General features: G+C 34.6%; 3 protein-coding genes and 1 pseudogene across 7 annotated transcripts; 2 read left to right on the top strand and 2 right to left on the bottom strand.

The window, feature by feature from the left end:
* LOC114727442 (F-box protein SKIP5-like) lies at window positions 1-2664 on the top strand. Of its 2 annotated transcripts, XM_028914147.1 has the most exons (6): window positions 1-283; window positions 750-894; window positions 969-1047; window positions 1682-1740; window positions 2031-2325; window positions 2427-2664. In XM_028914147.1, the coding sequence occupies exons 1-6, from the start codon at window positions 106-108 to the stop codon at window positions 2445-2447; spliced, it is 777 nt and encodes a 258-aa protein (XP_028769980.1). In that variant the 5' UTR covers window positions 1-105; the 3' UTR covers window positions 2448-2664. The 2 variants fall into 2 exon arrangements, with proteins under 2 accessions (XP_028769980.1, XP_028769979.1); XM_028914146.1 differs by having other exon boundaries at window positions 2-283; window positions 2031-2664.
* A 506-nt stretch (window positions 2665-3170) lies between these two features.
* On the bottom strand, window positions 3171-7033 carry LOC114727446 (uridine 5'-monophosphate synthase-like; annotated as a pseudogene).
* A 3798-nt stretch (window positions 7034-10831) lies between these two features.
* Window positions 10832-13781, bottom strand: LOC114727448 (50S ribosomal protein L7/L12-like). Of its 3 annotated transcripts, none has more exons than XM_028914152.1 (3): window positions 13649-13781; window positions 11797-12536; window positions 10832-10995 (listed from the first exon to the last, which is right to left on the bottom strand). In XM_028914152.1, the coding sequence occupies exon 2, from the start codon at window positions 12444-12446 to the stop codon at window positions 11799-11801; it is 648 nt and encodes a 215-aa protein (XP_028769985.1). In that variant the 5' UTR covers window positions 12447-12536; window positions 13649-13781; the 3' UTR covers window positions 10832-10995; window positions 11797-11798. The 3 variants fall into 3 exon arrangements, with proteins under 3 accessions (XP_028769985.1, XP_028769987.1, XP_028769986.1); XM_028914154.1 differs by lacking the exon at window positions 13649-13781 and adding an exon at window positions 12794-13136; XM_028914153.1 differs by lacking the exon at window positions 10832-10995 and having other exon boundaries at window positions 11538-12536.
* A 2593-nt stretch (window positions 13782-16374) lies between these two features.
* On the top strand, window positions 16375-19182 carry LOC114727449 (uncharacterized). 2 transcript variants are annotated; one of them, XM_028914155.1, is made up of 4 exons: window positions 16375-16598; window positions 16788-17142; window positions 17239-17281; window positions 18269-19182. In XM_028914155.1, exons 2-4 carry the CDS (start codon window positions 16870-16872, stop codon window positions 18418-18420), a joined length of 468 nt encoding a protein of 155 aa, XP_028769988.1. In that variant the 5' UTR covers window positions 16375-16598; window positions 16788-16869; the 3' UTR covers window positions 18421-19182. The 2 variants fall into 2 exon arrangements, with proteins under 2 accessions (XP_028769988.1, XP_028769989.1); XM_028914156.1 differs by having other exon boundaries at window positions 16793-17142.
* The last annotated feature ends 719 nt before the right edge of the window (window positions 19183-19901 follow it).

The following is a 19901-nucleotide window of genomic DNA, read 5'->3' on the forward strand; positions in this document are numbered from 1 at the left end:
CGTTTGTCGTCGGTTGGTCGTAATGCCGATCAAATAAAATTTCGGGATAGGGCTGACGAGGAGGTCGAACCAAGCGCGGGTCCGATTGAGGGAAGTAGGTGGGCAATGGAGTTGGATCCGGATGTGGTTCAGATGAAACCGAGCATCGCTGAAGAAGATAAGGGAAGGTGGAAGCGAAGTTTGAGGAGAAGAATCTCATCTTCTTCATCCTCAGTTGCTCACATCAATAATCTCGACGATGGTTGTCTTATGCACATCTTCAGCTTCCTCTCCCCTATTCCTGGTAAACCCTATTTCCTTTCTTCCGTGTTGGTTTTGTCATATCTGATTCCTTTCGTTTGATTTTGCAAGACCTCAGTTTTTTTTTTGCTTCAAGTTGAATTCTTTCTGCCGAATTTGATGCTATGGTGTCCTGTTGGATGTTTCTTCAGCTTCTTCTTGTTAATTTGGACCATGAAGTTGGATTAGGGTGTGGAATTGGTGCCATTTCGGTCACGTTGATGTTATTGAGTCTGTAGATCTCTTTGCCATTACCTGTTTGGTTTAATTGAAGAAGGCTCAATTTAGGATTTTGTCAAAATTAAAAATTTCGTTATTCGGATTTTTTTTTTTTGGGGTTATTGTGATTGTGTATGCTATGCTGTTAGATGTTTCTTCGGGTTGTTATTGTTAATTTGGAGTATGAAGTAGGGTTAGGGTATGGAAAAATTAGTGTCATTTCTGTCACGAAGCTGCTATTGAGTTTGCAGATCGCTATAACACCGCCCTCGTTTGCCACAGATGGAATTACTTGGCATGTCATCCTCGCCTGTGGCTTCGAGTAGATCGATCAGCCAAAGACTTATCTGAACCTGGTGTTTTCCCCAGCATTGAAACTGCTGTTTCTGCTGCTAGGTTTGTCATCATTGCCTTGTTTATGGGATTTTTGTCATCTTATAGATTATGATCATTGTTTTGTTTTGTTTCAGACCAGGTGATACCATTCTAGTTGCAGCTGGAGGGAGCCACCGGGTCTCTAATATTCAGATAAAGAAACCGATCTGCCTAGTAAGTCCTCTTACACTTTTCTTAGTCCTAGCTGAAAGAATAAAAAACATTCGTGCTGTTTCTAGCTGAAGTAGGTGAAAAGAAAATATACTACCTCCACTCTTTAATATAAGATTTAATATAAGACCTTGTTTGATTTTTATTTTGGTTCTAAATATAAGACTCCATTTCACTTCGTGTCTCATAGTTATGTATTTTTTTTTCGAGATAACTCTTCTAACAATGGTAGTTCTAACTAATACGTTTGATTAGTAAGGATATTTTAGGAAAGACAATACTTATTTATTACAAATAAGTAATTTAACTTATTTTTTTAATCTCCTTAAATTAGTCAACTAGTTTTTATAATTAGGACTGGAGGTAGCACGTACATACATATAATTTTTTGGTGCTTGTGTGAGATTACATCTGATATTGAATTCTAAATGGCAATGCTACAACTATATCAACTCTGGCTGTGAGAGTACATCTTTTTTGTCTGCTCACTTCATTCTCTGCCCAATACCGAGGAATTCTCCGTTAATTAAAATTGGTGCTTTGACCGTCATTGCTAATCTAGTCCATGGGAAAAGAATTTTCATGTAAAGAAATGTTCCCACATTTTCCATTTTTAATCTCCTCTTTCTTTATTCAGATTGGTGCAGGTGAACTTCCAGATGACACAATGCTCATTTGTTCTCGAGGTTCAGACAGGTTTGCAGAACTCGTGTTTAGATTTTTTACCTTGTTTGCTGAGCTTATTAAGTGGTAATTCAGACCCACCTCCATGCTGCTGGGTTCAATGGATAATATTCATGGCTAGACATAATACTTTTTGAGCTACATGCCCTGAATGAGATTCACAATAATGCAAATACCATTTGTTGCATCCGAAAATCGATCTTTGTTGTTTCAACCATAATCCAGCAGCATGGACAGGTCTTCAAGTCACCACTGTATTCTTCTGCAACATGTGGTATCTGCTCTTAATTTTGTGTTGGCAGTGCATTGGAGCTCCTTTCCACATGCAAACTAGCGAATCTAACGGTGAAGGCAGAGCTTGGTTGTTGCTTGCTCCATAGAAAGGGAAGGCTGACTATAGATGGATGCATACTTCAGTGTGAATCTGATCCTCTGGATTACCTCTCATGTCCCATTGTGAGTACAGCCAGTAGCCGTGAGGTGATTCCCTCATCCATGAAGAACAATGATGATGGTGTTTTTGTTTCTGAAACCCGGATTGAGGGAGGTGCCAAAGCTGTTCTGACAAGTGGCGATCTCGTGCTGCAACGAGTCAGGGTAATTTATGCTCGAACTTCTCTACTTTTCTGGTTTGATGTACAACACACATGATCAGCTTTTGTACCATCATTTGACTTTGTTTATTTTTGTTCTATTAGGCAGTTATCTGTAATTTATGACATTTAGGATTCTTTCAGTGGCCTTTGCTTTCTTTTCAAGTTAAAGTATCTGTCAAGCAGAAGGAATGACGCAATGCAAGATGTTTACTTTAGAGAATCTTAAACGTCGCTTCTGCTGTAGTTGTATATAATTTCCATCTGCCTTTTTTTTTTTGGGACTGGACATCTGCCATTTTTATTTTCAATGGAATTCTCGGGCAGTAATTTTCTTCTTGTATTTATTGGATTTTTTTTGTTCAATAGATGAATCTAAAATAAATATTGGAAGATGCCATATTTGAAGTTTACATGTCGAATTTGGTTTTCACATAAAAATTTAACAAATTGTCAGATCACATTTTTCATTAGTTTGATTTACTTCTTATCGATATTGAGATACTCTTCATATGTGGGTGTGTGTGTATAAAACAGAGAGAGTCAACAGAGAAGGATAGGAACGAAAATAAATAGACCATATAACGCATTTGAAAAATAAATAAATAAATAAATAATGATGCTGAGAGCATGTAAAATACAAATCTGCCACCTTTTGTGATCCTCTCTCCCGAAAAACACAAATAAGTGACGTATATAAAAATTTAATTAAATATGAATCAATCATCATTATATAACTTTTATAGGAAATTAATGACAAATAATAATAAAACATGATGCGATCAGTATTCTACTCTAACATCATGCGATCAGTGGTGGTAGTTATGAAAACTTGCACCATCGAGAACATGAGCATGAAAACACAAGGGTCTCACATTAAATTAGCCCAGAAGTATTATAGCACACCATATTTCACCCAAGAGCTTTCTTCCTCTAGGGTTTGTAGTGAAATTAAACATGTCACAGAAACAAAGATTAGACTCATCCAATTAAACGTTTGAAGTGAGGCCTCAAGTGCACTTGGCCAAATATGCATTCCATCCTTGAAGACGGTACTCACGAGCCGTTTCAGCCGGGTTAGCTGCTTTGATGATGCCACGTCCCACTATTATGACGTCACTTCCTCTGTCATGGATCACCTGCAATGACAAGATTAGCAATATTATTAATTACCAAAATTACAGGTTTTTTTTTTTTAATGTTCAAAGCTAAGATAAAAAACCAATAAGTAATTTTTCATCACTTCAATGATACACTATTGTGATTCATGATATAGGTATTAGCCTCAACTATTCTATCAGTTTTGTTTATTCTGATCAATCTTCCTGTACGATGTTAGCCAAGAGGCAGCTGGTCCCCTATGGTCTAGACATCTTAGGTGTTGATCTTGATGTCTTGTTTTGTACAATGAAATCAAAGCTGACTGGTGTAATCCAAGAGATCCGAGTATGTTAAAATCATATCCTTTAGGTGGCGTTTCATACCCCCCCAAAACACCATGCACATCTAACTCATTCCTTTTAGCTTTATTAACTTCCGCAAAATAGCGTTTATATCCTTTCACTTGCATTTTTCATTTGACATATCAAATATTGGCATTTTAAATATCATAAAGATCTATTATTGAGACTGAAACTAGATCCCACCACCTTCCATTTTCTTTCTCATAATCCCAACAGAATTCTTTTCTATCCTAAGCAGGTAAAACTAAGTAACTCCGACAAGGTCAATTTCTACAAATGTTCAACTTTCTGATACATGTAGATAAGAAAAAAATTGGCTGATGAATGTCAATATTCAATAACTTACAGAATATGGTGTGTTATATTGTTGCCCCAAAGCATCACCACCAGTCACCATTTGGACGCCAGGAGTTGCCTGAATGAAAGAAGGATTTAGGGGTGCCCCTGGCCATGATGCTGGATTGACTGAGATGAAGCCAATAACAAAATCAGAATGATCCTCGGCAATTTTCACTGCAGCAGCAGTATAATCTCCCTTGGCAAGGTTACCAGCAGAACTCATTTCAGCAAGAAGCAAGAGACCCCTACCACGAGGCAAACCCTGAGTACAATTCAAGTCATATGAATCTATCAATTGAGGTCATGCTGCATTCAAAATGAATAATATCTGACATTACAGACCTTCAATTTCAATCCATCCACAATTCCAGGACCAGAGATAATGTGGGCATTTATTATATCAGCCCAATCCAATATATGGAAGATCCCTCTTCAAACAACAGAACGAAAAAAATGTCATATCAAAGTACACAAAAAGGGGGGGGGGAAGGGGAAAAAAAAAGAAAAGGAACTTGTCTCAACCAAAAGAGAAGTTTGAGGGAACTTCCGGGGGAAAAAATCCAAAACAGAAGAGCAAGGTCTTACCCTTCATACTGCATTGTTACTGTATTACCAATGTCAGCAAATTTCCGATCCTCAAAGATTAAGAAGTTATATTTTTCTGCAATCTTCAATAGAATGAGCAACATATCAGAAAAAGCGAGGCCAGAAAATTATGCAATTCCACAAAACTTATCACATTCTCAAAATCAACATTTTATTTTAATAGATGTTAACTAATATATTAAAGTATACAAAAGTCAATCAACCTAGGACGGAAAAGCTTGTTTTGCAATCTTGAGTGGCAAGGCAAAATAGATATACAGAAAAAAAGGGGGCATTTCAATTAGAATTATACCAAGCGAAGCTTAGAGCCAAAATCAGGAGTAAAATCTGGCAATATGTCCACGTGAGTTTTCAGCAGGCATATCTCAGGACCAACCTGTCAAGGAAAATCAAATTCGTTGAAATAAAAATAATTTACTCATGCAATAGTTCAACCCATAACCCAGTTGGCAAAAGGGGAAAAAATCCCACTAACAAAACTTACTTCATTTTTAACCATTTTCCAGATAGCACTTGTGCTTTTAAAACACACCCCCCCCCCCCCCCCCAAAAAAAAAAAAAAAGTAAGATTGGGGTGCAAATCTATACCAAAAAGACACGACGTTCTCACCTTTTCAGCAATTTCAAGCAATTCTGCCGCAGTTCCAACATCTGCTGCCAAACATAGATTGCTCTCCTTTTTAGCCATTATATCAAACAGTCTCTTTCCTGTTGGATTCTTTGACAGCTTCGCCTCTCCTCAAATGACAAGGCTTTGGCCTTAGTGACAGGCTTCTCCACCTTTGCCAAAGCAGCAACTTTCCGATTCTCTTCTAAAAATTTCATGACAGTCCCAACGATCTCATCATCAAGCTTTCCTTTTTCCCTCAAAATCTTGACCATTTCAGTCAATTTTATAATAGAATGCAGCTTTATGCCATTCTCCTCTAAATTCTCTTTCCCACCTTGCTCTCTATCGATTAAAACAACAGCATCACTGACCTTCATCCCTGCACCACGCAGTGGAGCAGCAGTTTCCAAAACTGATGTGCCACTGGTAACCAAGTCTTCAATGATTAAGCAACTTTGGCCAGGCTTGAATTCACCCTCAATGGCTTTAGCAGTGCCATAATCCTTGATTTCCTTGCGTCGCATGACCATGGGGATGTTCTTAGTGATTGAGACACAAGTAGCAATGGGAAGAGCAGTGTAAGGGACCCCACATACAAGGTCAAAGGAAGTAGAAGCGACAGATGAAATTAGAATTTGGGATATTTGCTGAAGGAGGGAAGGGTACGAAATGATGAGGCGAAGGTCTATATAAATTGGAGAGAAGATGCCAGATTTGAGTTTGAAGTTTCCAAATTTGACAGCTGAGATTTCAAAGAGTTTAAGAACTAGAGACTCCATGGATGATGTTGAGTTTCCTTCGCAAATAACTTAAATTTCTTTGTTTCAAGTTTTGTCCCAAGACACTATAAACAGCCTGCGTCATCCAATAAGTGCATCGTCAACCATAATGTTTGAAGAAACAGATGTCAATATGCATAAAAGTGGCAACCATTCAGCTCAGACTTCATCATTGCAGTACTAAGTACTAACTTTACATTATGGATAGTAGCATAGAAGCAAGCAGTTCTTGCAAACTTTACAAATTACTGTAACTCAAGAGGCCAATGGCCTACAAATTAAATGATAAACTTTGAGAGATGAAACGCACATGAAAAATTTGAAATAACAAGAGTAAATGATCCCAATTCACAATCATTCATTTCCCTACTGCAAACTTTGTAGCATTTAATCAACAAAATGAACTTACTCAAACGCCAGCCATAACGCAGAAAGGAGGTACCCTATGTAGCTATAAAAATGAACCAAAACTCAACCAAGATGATATTTTTACTTGGAAAAATATAATCCAGGAGCTTCAGCTCAGTAGAAAAGAATGATCAACTCGTGGGTTGCCTTCTGCTTGTCAGAGACTAACAAGTCAAAGGTTAAATGGCTTGAGAGAGAAATTACAGGAGACAAGTGCAGGTACAAAGACGAAATGATCAAAAGGGGGGAAACTAGATTCTCAAACAAAGAAATAACGTCTTGTTAATCCGGTTATTCTTGCAATAATAGGGAAATAGAAAACAGACGCTAAGAGCTCATTGATAGCCGAGACTGCCAACATGTTTAATGCCGGAAGCAAGCATTCGGAAGTAGAATATTCACACCAGAGATATGAATAAGAGAGACCGACCTAGTGATCGCCGGTGACGAAGTCGGCGGCGCCGGCAGTGGAGGCTAGTGGCTTAGTGCTTCAGAGCGCGCTTGCTGCTTGTCAGACACGGGGGAGGCAGGGACTAGCGTGCTGGTTAAAAGAGTTTTGGATTCTTTTTCATTTTTTTTAGATTTTTTTTTTTGCATAAATAATATGAAATTTTTTAAAGTTAATCCCAGCATATTAAACTCTTTTAGTTTTTAAATAATAATTTTTTAAATTAAAATTATTCTTTTAAAATAAAAATAAATTAAAAAGTCATCTTTAATTTCCATTAAAATTACATATCGCTTACTGTTCGACAATTGAGTTGATCAAAGACTCAATTTTTCATAAAGTCTAAATTTCCATGTAGTTTTATTTCATTTACATGAGAAAGTCATATACATTTTGAAAAACTGAAAAAAAAATTCCATGTGGTTGGCAAAAAAAATAATTGTATGTGATTCTTACGAAATTAACAGAGTTGTGTGATTTTTTAAATGTCTGAATTTGACGAATTAATTTGCTTTAATATCCAAAGTTCAAAATAAATAAAAAATAAGGAGCTGCCTGATGAAATCTTTATTAATTGCTGAATGCTGAATTAAAAATCTTATAATCTTACTGGTTCTAGTCAAATAAAAAAAATCATTGTAAGAATAATTTTTTATTTGAAAAATAACTAAAAGAAAAATTTTTCCCATTTACCACCCAAGCGCAAAAATACATATATGCTAGGGGTGCATATGGGCAGGGCAGAACCCCTGCCCGATGCCTAGCCCGAAACATGAACGGGCTGCATTTTGCAGCCCGCTGCCCGGCCCTGCCCATAGAAGCCCTAACCATTTTGGGCTGGGCATGGGCGGGCTGGGCAGGGCGGGCTTTGCTGCCCAAATGGTGATGACCTACCGATATCACATGTAAAAAAACTTTCATCCATACCTGAAAATTACATTTCATAATTTTATATTTTCACACATTAAAATTATCCAAAAATAATTCAAAACAAGTCTTAGGAAATATCCAAATAAATAATATTCATAATCTATTTAGAACAAAACAACTCTCAAGATTGTAATTAAAGTCTTGAAATTCAAACGGTTTGCATTAATCTCCAGAAAGTTGAGAAAAGAATAAAACATCTGAAAAAATTGAAGAGGGGTTGAAGCACATTGAGATATTCCATTGGGAGCCAGGGATGGCGATGTAATAGAAACTTGATTATCCATTTAAGTGGCAAAAATTAAATGTTACCTAAAGGATTGCAAAAAGATATTAAAACTGAAGCAATAGGCTAACAGGAATAACATAGACCATATAAAAATGGGTGAAAATAATTGTAAAAAGAAAAATAAAAAATCTTATAATCTCATAATAATTTAATATAACGACTTTTAATATGTAAATACTTATTATGCGATACAATGCAGTTAGTAGTCCATACAACTAAAAGACTTCTTTCTATCATATGACTTGTTCATAAAAAATTAATACAAAATAACTAAATATAAATTAAATAGAAAACATGTAATTCAGATAATTAAACCCCAATTTTCTTTCCATGCTCCTACCCCAATCTTGTTTTCTATCTTGCATAAATATTCAAAATTGTTTATTTATACAAATATGTAATGTATGAACTCCATTCTCTAACAAAGAAAGTTGTTAATGACATAGAGGGGAAGATTGACTTATAAATAGCCAACACTACAACAATAACAAACAATAGGATATGCACAATAAAGCTCACGAAGAACAAGTTAAAAACAAGATACTACTGCTTCTTTAGAAGAATTAGATCCCCTAAAATAGAAAACTAATAGACATGTAATAATAATAAGTTAAATTGCAAAGAGGAGGGAGATAACTTTTTTTTAGGTAAAGAAATGTAATATATTAATATTATTTTATAAATTATAATATATATAATCTGGGCAGGGCCAAATGGGCAGGGCAGCATGTCCTGCCCGATGCCCAGCCCTGCCCATGAAATGCCCAGCCCAAAGATGCCCATTCTTTTTCGGGCTGGGCTGGGCAATTTTTCTTCGGGCTCGGGCGGGCTCTGCGGGCATTTGGGCTTCATGCACACCCCTAATATATGCAATGCTTTAGTCTCTTTCAATGCTGATGAACTGACTTATCTTACAAAGTTATGTAGATTGGTATTTTTGAACTAATTAATTTTAAGATTGATTATTTATTATTGCCATTCATATGTCACATAATTCACTTTGATAATGCCAAATCCATAATTATCAACAATTATCTTAAGAGGTTTAGTTTTAATTTTTCTTTCATTTTCATGTGGATAATGACTTTTAGTTGGGATGCATATTTGTTAATTTACAAAGTATCTATTTCAAATTCAATAAAATATAAGAAATGTTGATCCCCATTGATGATAATAATGTGGGGACAAAATTACGTGGATCAAAATGATGTGTAAATAATAGGGTGAGGAAGAGGAGCTTGTTTAGTACTCCTTCCGTTTCTTATTATAAGAGACATTTGATGCTTATGGCATGTTCCTATATATAAGAGACACTTAAAAGTTGTCTCTCCTTTTTTGTGTTAATTTTTTATTTTACCCATATTTATTGTCTCCAACTCACACTTTCTCTCCCTCTCACTTCTCTTTCTTTCAATAATTTAAATGTTCTCTCTCATGCTCTCTCCCCTTATTAATGAGGGCATTTTTGAAAAAAAAATTATATTTTTCACATATTGATTGTTTTTAACTAATTTTAACTGCTTTTTTTATCAACATTATTCAATTATTCGTCTTTTATAATAAGGAACGGAAGGAGTACTTTTTATAAAATAAAAATAACAATTATGTTTCTAAGAAAAAAATAATTAATAATTAATAATCCAGTAAATATATTGCTGTTTCCCATGAAGAATATTTTTGGTGAAGATTGTAAATGATGCGTTATTAATGGTTTAGACTTCACTGGCATAATAGAATATAATTCCATGGTGCCAAACATGGTAAAATGGCCAGCATATCCTTGTGCACTATGAAGGGATCACATGGTTGCGCATGAGAATAAAGCTATTTTTTCAAGTCATCTCCTGTCTTAAGAAATTGGACTGAAGGGTAGTCAAGTATTATCAGATAACTAGTTTGTAAATAATAAGAAAATTGGTTAAATTAATTATTTATAATAAATAGATATTATCTTTCCTAAAATATCTTTATTAATCGCATACATTTGAATCACATCTTAATAGTAACTCCTTAAAATATGCAATCACCATCAAGATTACTTGAAAGTAAAACGGATAAATATTGAAGATAAAATTAATTGCGGTCATATGTTTACGATCAAATTGAATCTTCAACTAACTCTTATATTAAAGATTATATTTAAAATTATTTAACAAGCATTAATGATTTGAGATTATAAATGAGATCAAATTAGATCCTTCTACTTATAAAATTTTTTTAATGTTACAAGACTTTTAAGGCTAATGGATAATAATTTCTTTCAAGTCAAGTATAAAGTTTGAATATTATTAATTAATAAAAAAAATTCAACTTAAGAGTTACTTATCTTGAGCCAAATAATCCTTATATTTTATTTAACAATATTAGATGCCAAATGATTGTACAGATAACAGGTTTGTCCATTTGAACTTTATTTAACAAATAAAATCTGAATAAAAATATTTAAGTTGATTAAAGGTACTATACACCGAGCCAAAAATTGTATTTCCCAATAATGACACAAACATGAAATTGTATTCCAAAGTAAAGGAGAATAAAGAACACTTACCTTAAAACACAATGGTTCCCTTCTCAATACTCAATTGAGTTTTGATCTTCTGATAGAAGGTTGTAAAGCGTATCAAGAAATCAGGGAGGGGGAGATTATAAAGAACATCTATACTATCAAAAGACGTGATAGAGACTGGAGAGGGTAAAATACTGCATATTGTTTAGATTGTTTATATACTAGAGCATATACTCTTTGAAGCCCATGATACGGCTAATAGGATTTATAGACCAAAAGCTGCAATTGTCTCTTCAATCCTGCGTACCAATCATTTCTAAATCATTCATATTATCAATAAATAAAATGAAATTTTCATTTTACCCTTGTCAAATGCGTCATCTTTAAAAATATTTGAATTTCTCACATGCAATCTCTTACCTTTCTCATAGAAAATTGTGACGAGTAAATTGGGAAAAAGTAACTAATTCTCCATATTTCTACCTTAAGTGACTTGTAAGAGAGACCATCAATTCTTTTGAAGATGACTTATATATAGGACGGTAACTTATTATGTTTACAAACGAGGTATATTCCTTAACGAAAACAAGATCTATGATAGAAATCATAGTTAGAAGTTTCAAAGCAGGGAGAATATGCAAAGGATCTCAACATAGTATGCTTCTGTCACATAGACAACAAATCTCAAAGAGGCCATACAGTTTTCAAGGCATCACCCAATGTGTTGTACGTAGAGAGAGATCCTTCGCATATTCTCCCCAATTCAAAAATTATGTGGAAGGACTTAGCCGTAACATCCTTCATGATGGAAATCAAGGGCACCTTTAAATATAACAACAGTAACAACAATAAGCCCTGTCCCACTAGGTGAAATTGGTTATATGATGATCTTTGTCAATGAATGATACCTTTAAATAGTTGCCCAAAATTAAATTTCAGGAACTGGCAACAATGAAAAAGCAACCTCAGGAAGACTGTCAGTCCACAGAAATAGGCAAAAATGATGATAGTATATTATTAACTTTCGTTTGAGTTCAGGCGACCTGGAATATTGAAATAAACATTTCGATAATTATTCAGAAGAACAATTATCGGTTTACCTTCATTCCATGACAACTTTTGCACCGAGAGCTTTCAATTTCTCTATTATCTCTTCTCCCTCTTCCTTTGAAACGCCTTTCTTTATAATTGAGGGTGTTTTTTCCACCAAATCTTTTGCTTCCTTCAAGCCTAAATCAGTAAAGCCTCGGACCTCCTTGATGATTTTAATTTTTGAGGCTGCTTCGTAGGACTCCAATTTCAGTTCAAATACGGTCTTTTCTGGCTTCTTCTCCTCCTTTGCTGCAGCCGGTGCCTTCGCTGCCATTCCAGCTAAGTTAGCAGCTCCTGGTTTCATATATCCCACAGTAGGCATCTCCTTCAATCCCATTTTCCTCATCAAGATAGGGCCCAATTCCGCAGCTTCAGCAAGTGTTAGAGATGCCATTTCATCAACAAGCTTGAAAACTCTCTCTGACGGAGGACTTCGATGCTCAGTAGGATCAAATGTTGCGGGATCAAAATCAGCTGGGAGTCTTCTCTGGTCAATTTCGACTTCCTCTACGTCCTCCTCCTCTTTCCTTGCAGCTTCACCAAAATTTCTTGAAACCAAATTTAATTTGCTCGGAATGATCCCTACTGAAGCCAAATGAAAAGGTCGTCTATATAACCCGTTAGGTATATGTTGCCTTATTCTTGAAAGCAAACTCATTCTGAGCTTGCACGGTTGCTATCTCTCTCAAAATTGCAAGTCAGTTGAGTAAAACACACATTGACAACTCGTATTGCGGCAGATAAATATCTGTCAGATACACAAAAACAGAACATGTATATTAATACAACAACAATAACAACAAAACCTTATCCGATTAGATAAAGTCAGCTACATAGATCGTACAGTGCCACTGTGCTTTATCAACGACCAAGTTTTTGAATAGATTATTAATTGAAAGATCTCACTCAATAACTCTAAGTAGAACAATAAAACTAAGTAGAAACAATATTCAGACGTCAACTTACATCATTTGAAGATAAATAAAATCAAGTCATAAAACTCACACAATAAGATGTATCAAATCTTCTTGAAGGATAACTTTCAATATACTCCTATTATTTGGCCCAGACTTGATTTCTCACCCCTCCCTGTAACTTGATGTATGTCATTGAACGCCCCTATGATTTGTTCAATAACCACTTAACCACCATGTAGTATTTCACATCTCCGATTTACTTATACAATTATACATTGAATGTTTTAGGTTACATCTAAGATTTTGAAGCTGTTCAAAGTACATTGAGATAAACTTTCAATTTGTTTTGGTTAAAATTAAGACCAAACACCACATGGAAGTTGAATGAGACACCCTAAAGCCACAAGATAGACTGCTTCTGGGCCAAACACATGAAGGTAAACTGTAAACCAGAGAGAAAAAGTTACACAAGCAAAACCCGCCGCCTCAAACTTTGCATAAATAGTAAAACAACAACACTTTAAAAGGATCATGTCCAGCTCAAAATTATTAATCTAATCCAATAACCTCCCCGCAGTTTAAACTTCACGGTTGAAAATTCAATTCAACGTTCAGAAAAAAGCAAAAAATTTATTGCATGACTTGAATAATTAAAAAAAAAAAAAAAAGTTACACATGACTCACAAACTGCAGCAGCCACGATCATATACGCCTGATAAATTTAACCATTCCCGTCAAAGAAACGCAAAATGGGGCAGCAAGAACCAGAAATGAATAATTCTGGTAATTTAAAATATATAATCTATAGAAAGCAAAGAAGAGAGCTTCAGGGTAGGCTCTGATGGTGCAAGGAATGGAGATGGCAAATCAGGACTTGATTTCATAGCCCAAAAGCACTTTTCGGCCGTAGAAAAGCAAAGAGAAATTAAGAAAGGAAAGTTACCCGTAGCAGACGGCGGATAGATCGACGGCCACCGGTAACAATAGGGCAGCTACTTCCGCCAAAGCACTGAAGGGTAGAGTGGGTTTCGCTCCAGCACGGGCGAGTGACTGCGTGGGCAGGCCGGGCCGAGGGAGCACGCTCTTGGTCATACTCATACAAAGTCAGCTGCTTAGCATGCGAATTAATTAACTAATTTAAACAAATTAAAAAATTTGTTAAATTAGTTATTTATAATAAATAGGTGTTGTTTTTTTAAAATAGTTTTACTAATCAAGTGTATTAGTTAGAAATATTATTATTAGAAGGACTATTTTTAAAAAAAATGCATAAATATCAAAGACAAAGTGAATTGTGATCTTATATTTAGTATCAAAATAAAAATCAAATAAAATTTTATATTAAAGACCAGAAGTAATATTAAGGATAGGAGGTAGTATTTTCAGACATTCAATATGCACACCTCTTTAATCATAATTTCAACTGTGTTAATATTATTGTCAACAACTAACCTCTTTGATTAACCGTTGGTTATATTCAATCAATTTTTTCAGTTAACATAGGCCTCATCTCAATTTTATTTAAGACGCCGTTAAACATTAGACCGAATAATATAAAGAAGTTTGGCCCCAAAAAAAATAATATAAAGAAGCGAAAAACCATGTAATGAGATTTTATACAAAAAGATAGGAGGGAGCAATTTCCTAAGCAAAACTTTTAAGTCCTACTTCCTTGAAAATTTCCGTCGTTCAAATAAAAAAAAAAAAGATTTTAGGAAGTTACTCCCTCCATTCCTTATTATAAGAGACATTTGATGCTTATGGCATGTTCCCATATATAAGAGACACTTAAAAGTTGTCTCTAGTTTTTTGTATTGATTTCCTATTTTACCCCTATTTATTTTGTCTCCTACTCATACTCTTTCCCCCTCCCACTTCTCTTTCTTTTAATAATTTAATTGTTTTCTCTCATACTCTCTCTCCTTATTAATAGGGGTATTATTGGAAAAAACATTATACTTTTTACATATTAATTGTCCTCAACTAATTTTAACTGTTTTTTTTATTAATGTAATTTGATTATTTGTCTCTTATAATAAGGAACGGAGGGAGTAACTTTCTAAGAATTGTCACTTCCCCCATAAGTAGATAAAACTCATCATCAAGAGGTTGCATGATCGAACAAAGCAAAGGCCCAAGCTCAGTATGCTTACTCTTGATTATAAATAATTTTATTTAAAAAAATCTTAAATTTTATTAATTTTTATTTAAAATTCAATGACTTTCCAACCTTATCTCTAATTAATACTACCTCTAATTCTTAATATAAGATCTCGTTTATTTTTATTTTGATCTTCAATATAAGACCCCAATCTACTTTGTCTCTCATATTTATGCATTTTTTCCAAGATAGTCCTTCTAACAATGGAAGTTTTAACTAATACACTTTATTAGTAAGGATATTTTAGGAAAGATAACATATATTTATTATAAATAACTAACTTAACTTTTTTTCTTAATCTCCTCAAATTAGTCAACTAACTCTTATAATTAGAACTGGAGGTAGTTTATATTATACATTTTATAAATAAAATTAACACAATAATAAATAAAGACTAAAATTACATATTCGTATAAAAGGTTTCTCTCAGTATTTTATAAATAGAATCTAAAAATATTATTTCTCTTCGCTGCACGAACCAGACTAGAAAAATATTTATTTATTTATTTGATGATTGATGATGCTGGGCGTTTAGAGTGGGGTTTTAAGGCGCCCGCATTCCGTGCTCATCAGCCTGATGAGCACGGCGTGCTCAGCACTCAAAGCGCCAGCGTTTTGAGTGCTGAGCACCGTGGGACCTTAGGTCTCTCCCCCCTTCACCTTTATTATTTAAAAAAAATATATGCATAAAAATTATTTTTGGTTTAAGTTTTATTTAATACTCTAAAATATTTTTTTGCAGGTATATTTATTATTCTAAAATATTGTGTTTTATCTAGCATACTAAAATATTTTTTTAGATGTGTCCCACATCTTAATGTATTTTTTCTTGTAATTATCTAACACCTTAAATTATTTTTCAAGCAAGTTCAGCATCCTATAAATAGTTTTTGATTCGTCTATCATCCTGAAATTTTTTTGTCAAATGCATCTAACATCTTAAAATATTTTGTGATTCATCTAATGCTTTAAAAATATCTTTTAGATGCATCCATATTTTTACTGAATACACATGAAAAATTATTTTAGAGTATTCAATGAAACTTAATCCAAAAATAATTTTAATATATACTACTTCTGGTCCTTAATATAAGAATTAACTGACTAATTTAAATAAATTTAAAAAAACTAGTTAAGTTAGTTATTTGTAATAAATAGATGTTGTCTTTTCTAAAATGTCATTACTAATCAAATGTACTGGTTAAAACTACCATTATTACAATGACTTTAAGAAAAAATAGATAAATATGAGAGATAAAATAGATTATAATCTTATATTTAGGATCAAGATAAAATTTAAACAAGCTTTCATATTAAAAACCATAATTTTTTTTAATGATGAACAAGGACAGCAAAAAAAAAAAAAAAAAAAAAAAAACAAACTAAGGCCCTCTACTGCTCAGCACTCAAAACGCTGGCGTTTTGAGTGATGAGCACGCCGAGCTCATCAGGCTGATGAGCACGGAATGCGGTCCCGGTTTTAAGACTATAGGCCAACCTTCCCCCCGCTCCCGAGGATCGTCGAGCGTGGGTTCAGCCGTCGCTTCTGTGTCTTTCTCCCGCAATCCCCACAATTTTGACAGATCTCTCTCACTCCTTCTTTAACTTCACAGTCTCGCATCCCTTCTCTTCCCAATCTACCGGACTTCCAGTTGATTCAGAAGGAGGGACTCATATAGTCTTCGCTTCTACTGATTCAGATCAGACATCGTCGGCGGCGTTCTCTCGTCAGGTACGGAATTTTAAAGACTTACAAGTATAATCTTTTTCTGCTTCTATATGCTTCTGTAGAAACCTTGCATAAACGTTGTGTATGATGACGTCCTCTTCCATCGCTGAGCAAATTGAATTGATGCATTGCCAGTTGTTACTAACTTAGAGCATTACTCATAGCATTGTAACAAGATTATTGTTTTTCAAGATTAGAGCATCATTGGATTGGGTAGCAGCTGCCAAGAGGAGGAGAGGAGTGATTTTAGTTTGTCAGAAAGGGAAGTACTGGAATGGGGACTGCTCTCGCTAGCACAGCCCTGCCTCTTCGAGGCTCTCATTTATTCAGATATTCATTCAGTCTCTTCAGAAACTTCAGCTCTGCTTCGTCTTCGGCTTCTTCCGCTTCTCAAAACCCTACCAACTCTAAGAAGTCCAAGAGAAGAAAGAAGAAGAACCTGTTCGAGGTCGCTCAGTTCTTGCCGAGCTGGGGAATCGGATACCACATGGCCAAGACTCACTGGACTGACGTCTCTTATGAAATCACCAAAATCAATCTCTACAAGGTCTTTTTGTCCCTTTGAATTTAACCTTATCCAGCAAATGCGCTTTTGCATTAGTTTGTTAAAGACTTACATTTTATGCGTCTACCGAATTTTCAGGATGGAAGGCATGGCAAGGCATGGGGAATAGTTCATAAAAATGGTCAGTCTAAAGTTTCTTATCATCCTGCGGTTTCTTTTGTTCTGCCCCTCCCTCCTTTTGTTTTTCCCTATTGTCATTTTAGTTTTGCTCATCATACTGCGAAAGATTTCAATGCAAGAGTACTTGAACTATTATATCCTGACAATCGTTGAAGGTAGTGATCATGCGTTGTAGTGGTATTCTTCAATGAGACTATAGTTTGAGTTTGCCTTTCTGATGGATGAATTGCCTCATTGTTCGTGGTTATGACTCTACCACTGTTTTTTCTCAGACGGAGATATTGTTAGGAGGGGGGAGTTTCTAAGCTCTGTGGACATGTAAGAATGCGTTCACAGATAAACTCCCCCCCCGGGGGGCAGCAGGGCCCCCAAGCCGGCGGGGGGGAGCAATTATGTTGCTTGAAAATGCAAATTTGGGACTGTCCAAACATGTTCTCCAGCCTAGAAACTGAATTAGCTCCAAAGGCACTTTCTTGGCGAGGAATTACATTTAGGCATAAGGCATTCCAGATGGAATACCAAGGATGCATTTATTGAGTTTCTTTCGCAATTTTGGTGGCTGTTGGTTCTGATTTTTTTACAACATTATTTTTTGTGATAACCTTTGCTCCTTATATATTTTCTGCGTTGTATGGCATTCGTTACTCGGTTGAAGTCTTTGCAATCTGAAGCATTAGCAAAATCCCTTCTCAATCACTTTAGTGGAATATATAAACCACAGAGAAATAACTAAATGGATAGTCATTAAACTTTTGAATTCCTTTTGGCTAATATTCTTTTTTATTATATGCTGTTGCATTCTCACCTGGGATACTTCTTATGAACTATTCATCTGGATGCAATCTTAAATTTATTTATGTTGTCTAAATGATTGAGTTGATGCTTAGTTTAGTTTATTTCTGTTGTTTATGGGTTTAAAAATGGGGGTTTGTTCAAGATATTTTCCTACTGTCATGGGGCTTTTCTAATTTTTTACAACGTATTGCAGGCTTGCCTGCAGCAGACGCTCCAAAGAAAATTAGTGGGGTTCACAAGCGCTGCTGGAGATACATTAAAAATATAGTAAAATCATCAGAAAGCTCACCGAGCTCAACTGGTTCAGCAGACAATGGCCTCAAAGCTGAAACCCAAGCGAGTTAATATTTTCGTTTGATGTTGCGTGGTTTAGAATTGGTTTTTGTCTGAAATAGACGTTCTTCAAGTGTAGAAGTTTTATTTTTAATTTAAAACAATCAAATTCACTCATACATTCATGTAAGGTTCCCTGCATCCCCCCCCCCCCAAAAAAAAAAAAAGAACTCTACATCGTGACTGGGACATGTTATGACTTGTCAAAGATTGAGTTCGGTTGATATAACATTGTTCCATGTTGGATATAACTGCATCTGGGAAAAAGTTGAAGTAAGGTCATTCATCAAGGATCTACAACCTCTGCCGGCAAGGTCTTTCTGAGATCCAAGTCCGTACAGATCACTTGAAATCTGCCTATAACTTTCTCGGAAGTGAAGCTAGGTCTCGTCCACTGTAACTACTAGCACATACTGCAGCAAGGGATGGAAGGTGTGGTTCAATAAAAGCAAAACGAAGCGTCAAGTTTTTCTTATTTTATTGATGTTGTTCTGGAAAAGGAAATATTTTTCAGTTTCAGATGGTGCATACAGTCCGGGCACACGCACACACGCATATACACATGAAGGGCCATTGCGGCTTGGAGAAAACTTGCTCTGGGCTAATAAAGGAGTCACAAAGATCATGGTTTGCTTTAAAATGAGGCGCTTTCAAAGGGTGACTTTCTCCAACAATCCTCCAAACATATCAAGTCTGATTTGGCTCTTTTTAGTTCTTAGTTATGTAGTAATAGTAGTTCTAAATAAAAGATTTAAATTTATTTTGTTTTTCATATTTATTTATTTATTTCTTTAAGTTAGTTTTTGTAATAATGATAATTCTAGTTAATACATTAGATTAGTAATAATATTTTAAGAAAAAACATATATTATTATAAATAACTTACTTAATTAGTTTTTTTTTACTCTATTCAAATTAGTCAACAAATATATTTTGTTTTTCATATTTATTTATTTATTTCTTTAAGTTAGTTTTTGTAATAATGATAATTCTAGTTAATACATTAGATTAGTAATAATATTTTAAGAAAAACAACATATATTTATTATAAATAACTAACTTAATTAGTTTTTTTTTACTCTATTCAAATTAGTCAACAAATTTTTATATTAAGGATGAGAAGTAGTATTATTGTTTCTTCTAATTTAGTTCACCTTTCTACTCTTGATATTTTATGCTTGCCTCTGGCAAGTAACTGACATTCTTTCTATTAATAAATTGCAGGTTTAACCGGAAGAGAAAAAAGGGAACCTTGATTATTTCATCTTGACCATTTTTTTTCCTTCCTGTTAGATATTGGGAACTTAATGGTGGTGTCTCTATAAATGAGACATAATAATAAAAGCTTATGAATAGTAACGGGATTTGACTTACACTTGGATATTGTTCATATTAATTTTTTGAAATGCTTATTTTATTTATAATCGTCATTTATCAAGGCAAATTATTTGCTTAAGTTCATTTTGAATAGGCATTGCGTTTAGAGTACAGCC

The sequence above is a fragment of the Neltuma alba genome, unplaced genomic scaffold (assembly GCF_004799145.2).
Source record: "Neltuma alba isolate B1F8T4 unplaced genomic scaffold, ASM479914v2 tig00012476_pilon, whole genome shotgun sequence".
In the NCBI taxonomy this organism is placed as follows: domain Eukaryota; kingdom Viridiplantae; phylum Streptophyta; class Magnoliopsida; order Fabales; family Fabaceae; genus Neltuma; species Neltuma alba.

Bases quoted from the DNA above. Each gene is read 5' to 3' on its own strand.
- LOC114727442 (XM_028914146.1), top strand. From the start codon at position 106: ATGGAGTTGGATCCGGATGTGGTTCAGATGAAACCGAGCATCGCTGAA. The intron at 284-749 runs GTAAACCCTATT...TTGAGTTTGCAG, and splicing joins CTTCCTCTCCCCTATTCCTG to ATCGCTATAACACCGCCCTC. The intron at 895-968 runs GTTTGTCATCAT...GTTTTGTTTCAG, and splicing joins ACTGCTGTTTCTGCTGCTAG to ACCAGGTGATACCATTCTAG.
- LOC114727448 (XM_028914152.1), bottom strand. From the start codon at position 12,446: ATGAGTTTGCTTTCAAGAATAAGGCAACATATACCTAACGGGTTATAT.
- LOC114727449 (XM_028914155.1), top strand. From the start codon at position 16,870: ATGGGGACTGCTCTCGCTAGCACAGCCCTGCCTCTTCGAGGCTCTCAT. The intron at 17,143-17,238 runs GTCTTTTTGTCC...CCGAATTTTCAG, and splicing joins CCAAAATCAATCTCTACAAG to GATGGAAGGCATGGCAAGGC. The intron at 17,282-18,268 runs GTCAGTCTAAAG...AACGTATTGCAG, and splicing joins GGGAATAGTTCATAAAAATG to GCTTGCCTGCAGCAGACGCT.